This window comes from Garra rufa, chromosome 15, assembly GCF_049309525.1.
Source record: "Garra rufa chromosome 15, GarRuf1.0, whole genome shotgun sequence".
Lineage (NCBI taxonomy): Eukaryota > Metazoa > Chordata > Actinopteri > Cypriniformes > Cyprinidae > Garra > Garra rufa.
Genome location: NC_133375.1, coordinates 2,959,679 through 2,977,277, shown reverse-complemented (window position 1 = coordinate 2,977,277; position 17,599 = coordinate 2,959,679). Strand labels below are relative to the sequence as shown.

The 17,599-nt window shown below is 33.9% G+C and overlaps 1 protein-coding gene across 1 annotated transcript in view; it reads right to left on the bottom strand.

Annotated features, from left to right (window-relative positions):
- Window positions 1–1,199: 1,199 nt before the first annotated feature.
- LOC141287436 (gamma-glutamyl hydrolase) overlaps window positions 1,200–17,599 on the bottom strand; it is a 32,458-nt gene continuing 16,058 nt past the window's right edge. The window contains exons 3-9 of the mRNA XM_073819587.1: window positions 7,779–7,829; window positions 5,873–5,957; window positions 5,491–5,629; window positions 3,332–3,438; window positions 2,869–2,962; window positions 2,646–2,783; window positions 1,200–2,548 (exon numbers count right to left, since the gene is read on the bottom strand). Coding sequence (XP_073675688.1) covers window positions 2,430–2,548; window positions 2,646–2,783; window positions 2,869–2,962; window positions 3,332–3,438; window positions 5,491–5,629; window positions 5,873–5,957; window positions 7,779–7,829 — 733 coding nt within the window. The 3' untranslated portion in view covers window positions 1,200–2,429. The remainder of the gene's footprint in view (window positions 2,549–2,645; window positions 2,784–2,868; window positions 2,963–3,331; window positions 3,439–5,490; window positions 5,630–5,872; window positions 5,958–7,778; window positions 7,830–17,599) is intronic.

The window sequence follows — 17,599 nt, the reverse complement described above, 5'->3', positions numbered from 1 at the left end:
GTTTTAAATATGATAAATAAAGATTTTAGTGCGGTAGCGCTGTCAAGCAATTAATCTAATCTAAAATACAAGTTTTTGTTTATATACATACATAATATATATGTGTGTGTGTGTGTGTGTGTGTGTGTGTGTGTGTGTGTGTGTGTGTGTGTGTGTGTGTGTGTGTACACACATACAGTATCTATTTTGAAAAAAATTTACATGTACAAATTTTTTTTCATATAATTAATATTATACAAACATACCATATTTTTCTTAAATATATCCATGCATGTATGTATTTTCATATTCATACACTGTAAAAAAAAAAAACTATTTGTTGAATCAACTTAAAATAATTTGTTACCTGGCTGCCTTACAATTTTAAGTTCAGTCAACTCAAAAATGTTAAAGGAACTTTTTTGGAAATAGGCTCATTCTCCAACTCCCCCCGAGTTAATAAGTTGAGTTTTACCGTTTTGAAATCCTTTCAGCCGTTCTCCTGTTCTGGCGATATCACTTTTAGCATAGCTTAGCATAGATCATTGAATCCAATTAGACCAATAGCATCTCAGGCAAAAATGACAGATGAGTTTCGATATTTGTCCTATTTAAAACTTGACAGCTTTACATTTTCCGCCAGTATTAGTACACAATATAACTACAGAAGAGTCAAGTTTTAAATAGGACAAATATCAAAACTCGTTGGTCATTTTTGAACGTGGTGCTATTGGTCTAATAGGATTCAATGATCTATGCTAAGCTATGCTAAAAGTGAAATCGCCAGAACAGGAGAACAACCGAATGGATTTCAAAACGGTAAAACTCAACTTATTAACTCTGGGGGAGTTGGGGAATGAGCCTATTTCCAAAAAAAGTGGAGTGTTCCTTTAAGTTGTACTAAGTGACAACTCAGATATTTGAGTTGATTCAACTTACATTTTTTAAGACAGCCAGGTAACTTACCCAGCTTTTAAGTTTAACAAACCAATTTTTTCAACTCAAATATCTAAGTTGTCTCATAGTACAACGTGACATTTCAAGTTGACTAAACTCATTTGAGCTGACTGAACTTACAAATTGTGATTTTTTTTTTTTACAGTGTAATAAATATACTCAGTACACACACATATACACAAAAACTTATTTTGGATGTGATCATTTGCAATTTGACAGCACTACAAGCAAGGAATGAAAGTCATTCAGCAATAACACATGGCTTGTAGATGGGAAATCTTTATTAAATTTCATGTTATAATATATATTATTCATATGTAAACAGCAGTTGAAAATTAACGAGGGCTTGTGGCAAAAATGCCAACAGAATGAACAAAAATGCACCATAAATTCATAACAAAGGGGCAATGCATGCCACTGCACAATTAAACAAAGTATTACGGCTGCCGCGATTAAAATGAATTGTGAAAATGAATGGAAAGTGCATCGGATTGCTTTTACCCGCTGTTTTATGCAGCGCTGTGCCTTACAACCAATCAAACGCGTTTCTGGTGAATTTAAGAATGCATCTGGCCAATCAGAGGCGATTAGATTAGTCAGCGCTGTAAACACGCCAATCAGATGAGCTTAGATTAGTCAGCGTTAAAATCACTGAAGCAGTTGATGAGTCCCTCATTATAAACAACAATGTAATTAAAAGATTATTTCGTAGCTTTAGTGATTATAACGGGAGTTTCTGCATAGCTTGTGCTAGACTTGGCTAAGGTCATAGACTGACATGTTTTTCGCCCAAAACGAAACAAAAACGTTTATATTTTCCCTATTATTGATAATCATTACAATATAAAGAGCAATGATCTACATTAATGATTTTTGTTATAATATTGCAGCCCTATGAGCCCTTGAATTTTACATGTATAATTCAGATACATTTTTAAACAGTCTATTGTTATTAAAAACAGTTTGTTGATTAAAGTATTTTGGTAAATTAAAGTATTTGACATTAAAAACGATCGGAGATTATAAAAATTGCCCTCACAAATGTAAAAAAACGCCCTGGAAATCAATTCCAGAGGGCAAATATTGCCCCTTAATTAATCGATATATAATTATTGTAAAACGTATTCTGTTTTATTTTAGAAAACAGGAAAATCAGATGGAAAGTATATGAACCATATATAAACATGACAATACTGCCCTCTTCTGGTACATAAATCATAACGTGCTTTTAATCTTTGGTTAAAACATGCATATATAATACCATTTATTCTCTTTGAGGAATGAAATATGTAATCATCTTCATATTATGTGTTATAATAAATCCCAAATCTTTTAATACAACACTGATTATTTACATCGTCTCTCAGTTAAACACATAATATTCTTAATATGAGGTTTGTGATGATCTATTACAGTACATTTGTTTAAAACAAAACATTTTCAGTCTGAAGTATCTTGACAAGTATTTTCTGAATGTCCTTCTATACTGTCTTTCAGAAGAAATACAACTGTTCATACGCAGAGATATTTGCCACATACACAGGGTTGTAGTTGTATATAAGCGCACTGCTCTCTTCTGCTGCATCACTAAAGTGGTGGGAGCTTCTCCTTCCTGAAAACACACACATCATGCATTTATTCACTAAAATTCATACAAATGAGGAACAAGCAAACACGTAAAGTACAGTACAGTATGAGACCATAATTACCCTCATTTACAAAGAATTCAGCCAGTAAAGATGACACACGCACAGCATTGAAGGAATGAGGAAAGTTGTGATGAGAGTCCCATTGAAAGCGGTTCACTTCTGGGTGCCACTGTACGCCATAGAAAGGGTACTTCCTGCCTGCAGGAAAAGATCTCATACATTCATGGAATACATTTCTTTGTATATGGTGGTTTTAAATATAAAAAATGTCTGGTTTTGTTACCTTCCATGGTTGAAACAAACTCAAGGCCATTCTCTGCTATGTTTGTGGACAGCACTGAAAAGAAGCCACTTAATTTCTCATTACCCATAAATGCCTGCAAAAGAGGAAGTGTTCATAGACCTTAATCAGGTTAGATGTTATATTGAATTTAACATGGATGAAATCAAGACTGTGAGGGATAGACTTGCAGTTTTTACAATGGCACACACTGAACGAAGGTCCTAGATCACATACAGTTTTCAAAACTCCTAACTTTTAAATCTGTTTTATGACGTTTTAGACTTTTAGAAAGATGTTTCATTTGCTGAACAATCAATATGTTGTTAAACACTCTCCAGTACTTCTGTCCTTCACAGCCTTAATTTGATTCCTGTTAACAACCCTGACTTAGGTCTATTGCTTCGTGTTTGTTACTTTGATTAGGATGATTTAAATGAATATTGTGTGTTTATAAAAGATGTACCTTTTTAGTCACTCCATAATGGTGAAAATTTGCAGTAAGCGGTTCCAGGGACAGTGCTTTACGAACATCAGATGGGAAGTTGGTAAATATACGACTGGATGAAGCCTCTGTTAGTGGATACAAATGGAGATTAGAGTTTAAAAAGACCTAAACGTAATTCATGTATTTTAATTTCTCAAAAGAAGTCTCTTATGTTCAACAAGACTGCATGTATTTGATCAAAAATACTGACAAAAAATGTAATATTGTGAAATATTACAATTATAATAACAGTTTTGTATTTTAATATACACTACCAGTCAATAGTTTTTGAACAGTAAGATTTTTAATGTTTTTTAAAGATGTCTCTTCTGCTCATCAAGCCTGCATTTTTTGACCCAAAGTACAGCAAAAACAGTATATTTTTTAGAGAAATATCTGTTTTTATTTAAATATATTTTAAAATGTAATTTATTCCCTGTTACCAAAGTAAAAATTTCAACATCATTATAGAAATGAATACTTTTATTTAGCAAGGATGCTTTAAGATCAGGGTGCTTGAAGATAAAGACATTTATAATATTACAAAAGATTTTTGTTTCAGATAAATGCAATTTTTCTGAGTTTTCTATTCATAAAAGAAACCTGATAAAGTTCTACTCAGCTGTTTTCAGCTTAATAATAACTTTTTTTTGAGCAACAATTTCTGAAGGATCGTGTGACTGAATTACATTTTAAAATATATTTCAAAATTGTAATGTTTTTTGGTGTGCTTTAGATCAAATAAATGCAGGCTTCGTGAGCAGAAGCGACTTCAAAAAATAACACTGTTCAAATCTTTTGACTGGTAGTGTACTTTAAAATGTAATTAATTTCTGTGATTCAAAGCTGAATTTTTTTAACATCATTAATCCAGTCTTCAGTGACACACGATCCTTCAGAAATCATTTGAATATTCTGATATATTATACATTTTTTGGGAGCCGTGATAGTTTTATCAAGATTCTTCAGTGACTAAAAAGTTAACAAAAACTGCATTTTTTTCAAATCAAAAAGTCTTTCTATCACTTTTTAGCAATTTACCACATCCTTGCTGAATACAAGTTTTAATTTCTTTCAAAAAATGAAAGAAAAAAATAAACTTTTGAATGGGGGCGTATAGAAGAACATCTTAATAATCAACTTTTTTTCTACTATAAAGAATATTTTATGCAATGTAAAGATTGCATGGATGTTAAAGCTTCTCTTTAAGGATTAGTTCACATCCAGAATAACAATTTCCTGATAATTTACTCACCCCTATGTCATCCAAGATGTTCATGTCTTTCTGTCTTCAGTCGAAAAGAAATTACAGTTTTTGAGGAAAACATTCCAGGATTTTTCTCCATATAGTGGACTTCAATGGGGATCAACAGGTTGAAAGTCCAAATTGCAGTTTTTAAATGCAGCTCCAAAGGGCTCTACACGATCCCAGCCAAAGCCAAAGAAAAAGGGTCTTATCTAGCAAAATGATTGGTCATTTTCTAAATGAAATACAAATGCATATACTTTTTAACTACAAATGCTTGTCTTGCACTAGCTTTGCGATGCACATGTGCATCTTCACGCATTTTGTAATCATGTTGGTAAAGTCACACACCATTAGTTCTTCATCTGTATACTTCCTTACAAAAGTTATGGCGAAATCCTCTATCGCATTCTCTCCTCCATCTTCAAAATTATAATTTTTTCCCCTTATTTTGTAAAGAGTGTTTGACTTTGTTTGCAAATTTGCTTTGTAATGTATAAGGTCGAGCTAGTGTAAAACAAATATTTGTGGTTAAAAGTATATAAATTTGTATTTTTCTTAGAAAATGACCAATGGTTTCGCTAGATATGACCCTTATTCCTTAGCTGGAGTCCTTTAAAGCTACATTTAATCTGCTATTTGGACTTTCAACCTGTTGATCCCCATTGAAGTCCACTATATGGAGAAAAATCCTGGAATGTTTTCCTCAAAAACTGTAATTTCTTTTCGACTGAAGAAAGAAAGACATGGACATCTTGGATGACATGAGGATGAGTACATTATCAGGAAATTTTCATATTGGAAGTGAACTACTCATTTATTGGAACCAATGATTCCATATTTTCTATATTGATCACATACATTGACTACAGTATATATTGAGACTAAGTACCTGAGGTGAAGTTGAGTGGATAAGTGACATTCTCTGCAGTTGTCTTAGTCAACAGGTTTTCTCCAGCCACGAGCACAGTGAGCAGCTGAAATCCCAGGCATGTTCCCCAGATGGGAAAGTAATCGCCCTCATCATTCCCCTGAGACAGCACAAAAACAACTTTCGATAAGAGCTGCAGCTTATTTCCTTTCTTTTTAGTTCCTAAAATAGTTACAGTAATAGCACATGATAATATCTAACTCTTCCCACAAATTGCAGTAGTGTCCTAGAACAATATGTTGATGATGTAAAATGGCATGTCAACAACTACAAGTTGTTCACGAGACACAAGGAACATTGTACATTCAGTTGCAGATTACGTCATATACTATAATTCACCTACTTTAAGGGCAAGTCTGAAGTAAATCCCAGCGGTGTGAGCGAAGTCAGATGTTTCCAGGTTCACCGAGCCTCCGATGAGAAGAAGGCTGGTTGAGAGACAGAAAGGGAAGTTTATACAAAAATTATCTATGTACAGTCAAGCCTGAAATTATTCATACCCCTGGCAAATTCTGACTTAAAGTAGCTTTTACTCAACTAGCAAGGGTTTTTTTGGACTGGAAATGACACAGGCTTCTCCCAAAAGATAATAAGACGATGTACAAGAGGCATCATTGTGGAAAAAAATATATTACTCATCTTTTATTTACATTTGAACAAAAAGTGGCATGTCCAAAATTATTCATACCCTTCTTAATAATCAATAGAAAAGCCTTTATTGGCTATTACAGCAATCAAACGCTTCCTATAATTGCTGACCAGCTTTTAGCATGTCTCCACTGGTATTTTTGCCCATTCATCTTTAGCGATGAGCTCCAACTCTGAGGTTGGAGGGTCTCCTTGTCATCACCCTGATCTTTAGCTCCCTCCACAGATTCTTAATTTGATTTAAGTCAGGACTCTGGGAGGGCCACTGCAAAATGATGTTTTTGTCTGCTAACCAATTCTTCACCACTTTTGCTGTGTGTTTTGGGTCGTTGTTGTGCTGAAATGTCCACTGGTGCCCAAGGCCAAGTTTCTCTGCAGACTGCCTGATGTTGTTGTTGAGAATTTTGATGTATTGCTCCTTTTTCACGGTGCCGTTTACTGTGATTAGGTTCCCTGGTCCACCGGCTGAAAAACACCCCCAAAACATTAGGTTCCCACCACCATGTTTGACAGCGGGGATGGTGTTCTTAGGGTTGAAGACTTCTCCTTTTTATGCCAAATGAAGGCTACATCATTGTGGCCAAATAATTCAATTTTTGTTTCATCTGATCATAAAACAGAGGACCAGAAGTCTTCTTCTTTGCCCAGATAAGCAATTGGAAAGGCCAAGCAGGCTTTTGTGTGCCTTATCTGGAGAAGCCAGCGCAGGTGTCACTTTTGGCTTCCAACCACGTCCTCTGAGATTTTTCACAGTGCGGAATCTTGTATTTTTAAATATTACTTTGCACTGTAGCCACTGGATCTTCAAAACATTTAGATATGGTCTTATAGCCCTTTCCTGAGCAACCACAATGCGCAGCCGCAGGTCTTCAGTGAGCTCCTTTGTCTTAGCCATGACTGTCCACAAACCAACAGCAGAGAGCTTCTGTTTTTCACCTGTTGAGTTGATTAAAACAGCTGTTCCCAATGAATCAGAGTAATTAGGATGCTTTAGAACAGATTGGACTATTTGGAGTGGTATAGAACTTTGGATTTTCCCATAGACTGTGACAGTTGGCAAAGGTTATGAATAATTTTGGACATGCCACGTTTTGTTTAAATGTAAATAACAGCTGAGAAATTTTTTTTCTCACAATGATGCCTCTTGTACATCGTCTTATTATCTTTTGGGAGAAGCCTGTGTCATTTCCGGTCAAAAAAAACTTGCTGGTTGAATAAAAGTAACTTTAAGTCAGAATTGCCAAAGGTATGAATTATTTCAGGCTTGACTGTATGTCAAACATTACTGTAATAATGTAAATCACAGCTTTTGTGTCTATAAGTTTAATTCAAATGTGATGGGGAAGCTTATTATTATTATTATTATTATTTATTATAGCTTTATTGCACAGAGAAATATTCCAATTATAAACTGGCAGTACTGATCAAATCTAGGTTACCTCAATCATGTTTTTAGTGTTACTGTACATTAAAAAGATAATGAAGTATGACATCAGGTAGCGTCATCATAACAATGAGGAACTCTGGGTGTGACAGACTTATTCAGGTAAGGTCAACACCACATAATCTATACAGTGTTGAAAGAAAGATGGAGAACATACCCATTTATCGACCTGAAGATTTTTTCATGCTCTGCATAACTTTGGTTGAGCCTGTAACATAAAATATATGTTTATTAGTATGCCTGTTGAAATAACATAATTTTGGATACAGCTTTGTTGATTTTATTCAGTTATATTCTACCATGTGTGATTCTCTTAAATGTATGGTTGTTGTTATCATTTATATAACATATGACTCTTGTGAATTAGTTTCCTTTAATGACTCAGTCACTTTGTGAACTCTTAGAAAGCTGCCACTAAGGCAGTACCCTTTTAAAATTACACTTTTACACCTTGCACCTAAAGGGTGCATATAAGTGCCAAAAGTATTGAGACACCGCCTTCTAATGAACTGGTTTGACTACTTTAGTAATTTCTTAATGTTTAAGCATATAATGATATTCTAGGGAATTTCGTGCTTCTAATTTTCTAGCAACAGTTTTGACAGGACCCTTTTTTATTCTAACATTACAATGTCTCTGAGTATAAGGCAAAGTTCTAAGAAATTATTAAGTCAATGTGGAAGAACTTGACTGGTCTGCAGAAAACAAAGTCCTAATCCAGCTGAAAATGCAGACCTTGAGCCAACTCATCACCAAACACCAATGACTTTGTACATATTGGTGCAGTAATTTTAGACAATCCCGAAACGTTTGCAGACAGAGATAGAAATAACATTTTTAAATACATTCATTATTATTCCATCTTTGTTGCCACAGTTTTGAAAGTGCCTTTTTCTGTTCTAAAGGAGGGGGTGTCCCAATACTTTTGTATGTACAAGTCATTGGTTTTTGATTTTGGAGTTTTTGGCGCAAGGATTGTATTTAAAATGACTGGAGGTGTTCAGATGGGATTAAGACTTTACTTTATGCAGACTAGTCAGGTTCTTCCACACTGAATTGCACTGAATCAATTATTTTCTTTTTGAACCTTGCCTTAAACACAGAGGCATTGTCATGTTAGATCAGAAAAGGGTCCCATCCAAACTGTTGCTACAAAATTAGAAGAACACAATCCCCAAGAACAGGAGTTCTCAACTCTGGCCCTCGAGGTCCATTTTCCTGCAGAGTTTAGCTCCAACCCTAATCAAACACACCTGAACAAGCTAATCAAGCTCTTCATCATTACTAGAAAGTTACAGGCAGGTGAGTTTGATCAAGGTTGGAGGTAAACTCTGCAGGAAAGTGGACCTCGAGGGCCAGAGTTGAGAACCACTGCCCTAGAATATCATTATATGCTTAAAGATTAAGATTTATACTCATGAAAATTACTAAAGTAGACAAACCTGTTCAGTGAAAGGGGGTGTCCTAATAGTTTTGGCAATATAGTGTACATAACAGTACCTAAAGTATACATATTAATACCTAAATTGTACATATTTTGATCGTTTTTACCTTTTTTCCAAGAGTGTATGTTGTCGTTTTTAAATCACTCGATTACACTTGAACTAATTTCAAAGATAATAGATATTATGAAATAATATACCCAAATTATTTTTAAGTAGGTCTAAAATGCACTCTAATTAAGTTAACTAATTGCATTTAATAAACAGCATCATCAATCGGCCATATTGGCAGCACTGAAGGTAATGCCACTAAACCAAACGAAACTTGCATATTTTGCCTATTTTTTTCTGCTGGAAATGGTCAATTATTGTCGTTTTTAGCAGACCGGGAAAAACATTTGGAGTACCATAGACTGCCAAAAGTTATAACAAATCAAGAAAAAGAATTCAATAAACTGTCTGAGGAACAAAAGCCATTTGCAGTTAGCCAAACTGAATCAGGATTTCCAGGACAAGAATCTTGTTTGTTCTTATCATTTCCAGTCAGGTAGGTGAAATATTAGGCTTTTTTTTTTATTAATACTGCTTTTATGTATCTGTACCACCTATTAACTTAAGTTTGTCAAAATATTGTGCCCATTTCCTCCTTCTTTAGAATATTTAGAAGCTTTCACACGTTTTTTTTTTTTTTTTCATGGTTTAGACCAGTGTTTTTCAACCTTTTTTGAGCCAAGGTACATTTTTAATTGAAAAAAATCACAAGGCACATTAACAATCGAAACTGTAAAAAAATGAAACTCTGTAGCCAATAACAATTAACAATATACAGCCGTTCTTATCGAAGTGTCTTGAACAGGAATCAAATAAACACAAAGAAAAAAGTATTTTATGATCTTTCATATTGCTTCTGCTTTCAAAAAAAAAGTGCAATTAACAATATACAGTCATTCTTATCAAAGTGTCTTGAATAGGAATCAAATAAACACAATGAAAACAGTCTTTTTTGATCTTTCATATTTCTACCTACTCAGTGTGAAACCTGGGCCTGTTTGGATGAACACAGAGCTGATATCCTGGCAGGAATTGAAGAAAGACACACATGAAGCTCTTCCTCAACAGCTCTTAGTCTCTCTCTGTTTTTAGTTTTTATAGCAGTCAGGGTTGAGAAGCTTGACAATGGCATATTATTCACAGACAATAACTTATTAGTTTTCAAAAAATGTTTTAGACCAATTAGGTAAAATTTAATAATTTCCCACGGCACACCTGACGATCTCTCACGGCACACTAGTGTACCGCGGCACAGTGGTTGAAAAACACTGGTTTAGACCAGGGGTTCTCAAACTATCTGGAGATAGGGACCCCTCATAGGGCAGAAAAAATTCCAAGGACCCCCTCATAACCGCAACACAAATGTAATAGCTAAATCACGTGTGAGAGAGAGAGAGAGAACGATGGGAAAGGGTTGAGCAAGTAAAAATGAACTGCAAGAACACAGTGGAACACAATGTAAATAGTGCAAAAGGCTTTTATAGGTATAGTCCTAAAATGCAATGAAAATGCACTGATGCAATTACAGGCAATAAACAGATAGAATCAAACTCTTTTGGAATGACTTCATGTGTTATGAAAATATATGTTTAACTGGTGTGTGTTTGAGGTGGGGGGGACAAGTAAAAATTAACCCTGCAGCCACACAGTGGAACACAGTGAATTTCAAAAGGATTTTTGATAAGGATAATAAGGATAATATAGTGCTAAAATATAAAATACAATGACAATGCACCAATGCAGTAACAGGCAATAAAAAGAGAGTATGTTTACCCAGTTTAACAATTAACACTGCAGAAACATTGGAACACAATGAAAATAGTGCAAAAGATGTTTGCTAAGAAGTATAGTGCTCAGATATAAAATACAATGACAATGCACCAATTTGGGATTATCAATACTTGACCTTTTTAAATATTTATCCATTGTGGATTCTAGCCTAGTAACGTTAGGTTAGTGTTTTTATAGTGCTTTGACGGATTGACGTAATGTAACAACAAAGTTTCTATTGGCCCCGAATTAAAGCGGGGGGAGTGCTGAAAATAATGCGCCGGTTTAATTGGCTTTCATACATTAGCTCGAGACGTGAAGTTTAAGTCTGAGGGAAATGTTTTGGCAGATTGATACGGTGACGCATTGCTGCCACACACATATTTTTTTCCACACTCAGCTATGTGGTTATAACGACATCTTTTCTCGTAAAAACGACATCTTTTTCACGTAATAACGACATATTATGTCATAAAAACGATCTGATATTCCTGTTATAGGGAATATAACAGGACATAAAGGAGGATGCACGTTTCTGGAGTTATATAGAAATACACTGTTTTAATAATTTTAATGTAATGGTTTCAATTGTAGCGGCATGTTTATTAGGATTAATCTCCAATCTGCCCTCGGACCCAGAGGATTTAAGATGATCAGATCAAAACTGTTATTTCTGAATAATCGACTCTGAGCTTGGAATCTTATTTGGATGAAAGTTCGATTTTACAGAAAATTGAAATACGATCATAAAGAAATAAAAGAGAAATGACAAACGTTTGATTGTATTATGATAATGATAATTTCGTTCTGTTTCAAAAATGAACAAAATTAATGAAAAAAAAAAAAATCAGTTTTAGTATGTTTGTCCGTGGGTAAAAAGAGAGCTTTAATAATTATGTGGGCGGCAATGAAAAGCCACTTTTCAACTCAACCTGTCTTTACTGTCTATCGCATCATCCAGAATAAATACAAATACAAAAATACAAAAAATAAAATAAAATAAAATCTAGCTTAATTTCGTTTTTTCTTTTCTCAAACAAAACGAAATAATAATAATAATAATAATAATAATAATAATAATTAAGCTATTATTATTATTAGGCCTATTATTATATTTTTTTATTATGAATTCTATTTATTTCTGCTCGCATTTCGATTTGCTGTTAAATCAATCAAAAAGTCGATTATTTAGATTTAATAGTTTTGATTATCTTAAATAAGATTTTATAATAAAATAATAATACGCCTAATAATAATAATAATAATAATAATAATAATAATAATAAGCATAATAAAAATTTGAGTGGCCTATTATTATTATTTCATTTTGTTTGAGAAACGGAAAAGCGAAAAGCTCGATTTTTCGTATTTTTGTTCGTGGGTAAAACACATGAGCTTATTGCTTGAATATTAATTTAACATGCCTGGGCGGCCTTGATACTTAGTATGATTATATACAAATTATAAATTATTTATTATACATTATTAAATTTTATCTTTAGCTGAATCAAGCCACGAAATTTGTACTAAAGACTGTACACTACCTCTTGTTGGAGTTATACGAATTAAATAAACACAATTTTGTTTTCGATTCTTTTATTGTAGTAGACCTTTCAAGCTGCATAGAGACATAAATTGCCAGAGCGCACCCTGTATTTTTACAAAGGCAATTTGTAACGTTTTGTTGTTATTGTGGAAGTACATAAAATAAAGCAGACTTTTATATTCTTTCCTCTGTAATCACAATGTAAGGGATCGCGCTGGTGCCGCCGACCCGAGAAGTGCAGTGTTGCGCTTCATATACGAGGCAAAGAAACGTTATTGTGACTAATTTGCAGAGCGGTACATCAGACGAACATGTATTCTGCATTATGTGATAGACAGTAGACAGGCTGAGTTGAAAAGTGGCTTTTCAGGGCCGCTCACGGACAAATATTAAAGCATAAGCACTCTTTTCATAAAAAAAAATCATTTATTTTTCATTTTTTAAACAGAACGAAATCATCATCATCATAACACGATCAAACGTGTGTAATTTTTCTTATTTATTTCTGATACTATTTAGGCCTACATTTTCTGTAAAATCAAACTTTCAATCCAAATAATATTCCAAGCTCAGAGTCAAAAATAACAGTTTTGATCTGATCGTTTTAGCTGGGTCTGAGGGCAGATTAGTATGGAGATTAATCCTAAAAAACAAGCCGCTACAATTGAATTAATTACATTAAAATTATTAAAACAGTGTATTTCTATATAACTCCAGCAGCGTGCATCCTCCTTTAGGTCAGAACTGTGGCAAAGGCAGCGCGGACAAACGGTTTCTGCACGCATAAGCAGGGCGTAAGCAGCGCGTATTTTTTTCGGCGCGCATGTTAACAGATTATATCATTCACACCGCACGCAGGGACGGCGCGGCAGTATGGCAAGCCAAAAGGGTCAGAATTACGCTATAGATGAAACGCGTTTACATACAAAACGCCGTTAAATACGGCGTTTTAAACAGCATTGGCGCCGCAAAATAAGCTGTTGTGACTATAAACGCCGTAAAAAACGCGCGAAAATACGTCAATGACGCCGTATTTTACGGCGTTTTAATGTGCAAGAAAAGCGCCGCTTTTTACGCCGTTCATTTTGCCATTTAACGCCGTAAAAAACGCCGTTTTGGTTGCGCAGAGCGCGCGTCACTTACGGCGCTTTGCTTATAGTATAATGAGTCACACCCATTGATTTCCACAGCCAGTAATATTGAAAGGTTCTCATCCAATCAATGATGAACAGAACCAGACCAGACCAATTCAGCACAGATGATTTGTGGTAATCCAATTTGCATTAGTTATTTGCCATTAAATAAGATGAAAAATCCAGTTTGCTTTAAAATGAACAAAATAAGCTTAATTTTGAGCTGCAATCGAACATTAAATGTTTGCACTTGCCAGCTTACAGAGAATACTGTATGAAGGTAAAACAGAGGCAACACTTGAGAGCTTGTTGATTTGAACGTGCAGGCTTGTCATTATAATATTCGTATTTGTAAGTTGAAATTTGAACTGGCAGCTATGATGTGAGAAGCTGAATATGCCGATTTGCACACACAGACAATGATCAAAGCACCCGTGTTTTGAATGTGAATAGCTACAATTGTGTAAAAATGACATCCAACAAAATGACAGACACAAACGTGTAGGACATACCTGCATATTGCAGAGTAATATCGCTGTACCAGAACCGCTGAGAAGGAATTGTGACATGCTTTGATCTCGTGCCACACGGTCATGTAGTTCATGGAGCTCTCAATAGTTCCAAAAACTCCGTGCTGTGAACATATTTGAATAAGATTAATCAGGACAGAGGTTTGGCTGTGTTTGCAGCAATTTCTAGAAATTATTAACACATAATGTGCATTGATTTTGGTTCTAAATAAAATGCTCCATATTTTGGATGGCCATTTAAAAAAAATGTTTTTTAATATGCCTATTCTTCCAGTGCAACGAGGCAAATTGGAGGCATTTAGTGGCGAGAAAGAAATACTCTTATGTAATGCCATGTTTTCACCACCAGATGCCCTAATGGCTTTTTTAATGAATTCTTTTAGCTCTAGTTGCTCAAAACAGTATTGCCGGTCATGACTGCTTCTATTTTTAATACTTTGCTTTATCATTATATCATTCAGGCATTATCAAGCACTCGATTTTTATACGTTTTTTTTTATTTTTGCATTTAAAAAGGTTCATTAATGACATACCATGTTATTTTATGATAGTCATATAAGCACAAGTGAATAGACAAGCAAATAAGGAAAGACAAGCAAATAAGGAATTTAACCCAATAAAGAAGTTTAAATTATATATATATATATATATTATATATATATATATATATATATATAATAAAAACAACAGTTATATGTCAACTTTGGTACAGCATATGCTACTGAGTTGGTTCATTTGTGGTTCACGGCTCTACGAAAGTTCACGGAAAGGACAACGAGATGCCAGAAATAAATGTAAACACTGTTTTGTTGTCTTGTTTTGTTCTGAAAACCATTTAAAATAGTATAGGCTATTTATTGTGTTTAATGATTGTACATTATAAACAATAGGCGGAGCGTGTGTAAGGCTATAGGCCACCGGACCTGGGGCAAAAAATGCACCTAAATTGGACATAGGCCCTACTCCCCTGCACAAACAAATTCAATATATTGCGTCTGTTGCTAATAAAATGAAAATGAATAGAAAGCAATTGCGGCATTACATTAAGATCTGCACCGTAATTCTTTTTAGGCGTTTTTACAATGTTGTATTATAACCAATCACACACGATTCTGTTGAGTTTAGGAATGCGTTCAAATGGGTCTTATCAGTTTTGTTGAGTGCGCGCAACTCTTGATTAAAAAAAAAAAAAATTCATAAACAACAAAGCTCAGATGCACCTACAATGTAGCTAAGTAAGAGATTCATTACACAGGGAATACATCGAAATCATGGTTTACATTTAAGATACAAGAACATTAAGATATAAGATAACATGTATATTGAAAAGTTCTTTAAAAGCATCTGGATGCAATAAAGTAATTTTTAAAGGTGTTATTAAAGCATTTGCGGTATGGATTAAAATACTAATAGGCTAATAAATAATTTGCATATAGGACAAAATTGCGTTGCAGCAAATCCTCTAAGATATTTAGAACAGAGAAACATAAAATCAGAAAATATAAACAGCTACAATAATTAAAGTTTTAATATACCTTATGCCAGTATAATTTGTAATTATAATTATAATTTTATAGTATATTCTATAAAATTTTAATTTGAATAGAATTATAAAATAAATATAATCGGGCCTGTTTTAGGCTTTTCCTAATTTTTAGATTTTAGACATTTATCAGTAATGGAGATGAAGAAAAAAATTACTCGCCATCTCTTCTTTGGACGTGCCTTATATAGAAATATCTTTACATCTTTACAGATTACATAATGAACGTTTCTATTTTCGATTTGAATTATTTCGTTTTAGAGTGGTAATTTAAAGCTTTCTGTGTTCATTGTGAAGCGATGCTGTTCAAGAACAGACGGCAGAAAGCGCATTCTGTTTTCCTTTATTTTATAAACGCACGACGACTTGTTTATAGGCTATTGTGAGTGCACTAAAAATCCATTTCAAGCTGCTTCAGCTGCCTTCAAGTCTCCACACAAACGATTAGATATTCATCCAACAGCACGCATTTATCAAGGTTAAACGTTTAAAGTAATGTGTGATATGCTTGAACTGTTTTATACATAGATTTTAATTTAGGCAAGTCCTTAATATGCTTTGAGAAAGCTAAACTGATTAAATATAGATGATCGCTCACTGCCGCTGGCCGCTTATCATCATTACTTTAAAAACATTTAACGTACAATATACGAACAAAAATGCTTCAAACGTTTTGCTAAATTAACTTAATAAAAAACCTAAACGAAATATAATCACTTTTCCATTTTTAAACCGAACTAATTTAATAGCGGAATGCTTGCTTTTGATAGATTCTACCTTTTTTGTTTGAGTTTAAGCCGTCATCATTTGGCCTTAGCAAAAAAAAAAAAAAAAAAAAATGCGTACCCTTGGAAGAAATCCTATGGAAGCCCGTTTCCGCCAGGTCAGAAAAAAAATCCATGCCTTAAAAAGTCGAAATTATGACTTACTTAAGTCATAATTATGAGATAAAAAGTCGAAATTATGACTTAAAAAGTCGAAATTATGACTTAACAAGTCGAAAGTATGAGATGAAAAGTCGAAATTATGACTTAAAAAGTCGAAATTATGGCTTAAAAAGTCGAAATTATGACTTAACAAGTCGAAATTATGAGATAAAAAGTCGACTTACTATGTTGAAATTATGACTTAAAAAAATCGAAATTATGACTTAAATCATAATTATGACTTAAAAAGTCGAAATTATGACTTAAACACATTGATCACATGACCACTCCACGCCTTCCGTTTTGAATCATGATTCGGCATACGCCTTTGAAGTTCGGTTTCCAGGAGTGTTCTAATGATAAACGGGACATTCCAGAACGAATTACCTTGGTTTAAAACTGTTTGGAGCTCCAAGTTCAGTAGCTACACACCTTATTAATAAATTGGGGGTGGCTTAATGGAAAAAAAGAGTGAAATGAATGAAAATGAAAAAGGTCAAAATCTTGTATACAGTTTATATAGGCCTATACACACACACACACACACACACACACACCACACACACACACATACATCCTGCGAAGCCGCTATACGTCCCGATCGAAATCAAATGATTCACGAAACGCTCATTGAAGTCCCATTCTGAATGAAATGACTCGAGATCCAATTGGAGCGCTTTAAAACAGAGGTATTTAAAACTCCGTTGAAACTTTGCTCAATTTCTCTATATAATGTATTCGTTGTTTGACATAAAATCATTACAATTATTAGGCCTAACCTACAGTATATTATATATTTATATATTTATTTAATTAATATTATATTAATTTCAGCGCGTTGCGTTCATATTCCGGGTTCACCCGCTTGCCTCTACACTGTACAGTTTATATTATATAATCTGAATATGTGTGTGTGTTTTTATTACCACTCTCCTTTCCACTAAGACACGTTAAAACGTTTTACAACAGATTTCTTTTGAATTTGTTCATTAAAGAGATTTGCTCTAATTAATTATTGACAGTTTCTGCTGATTACA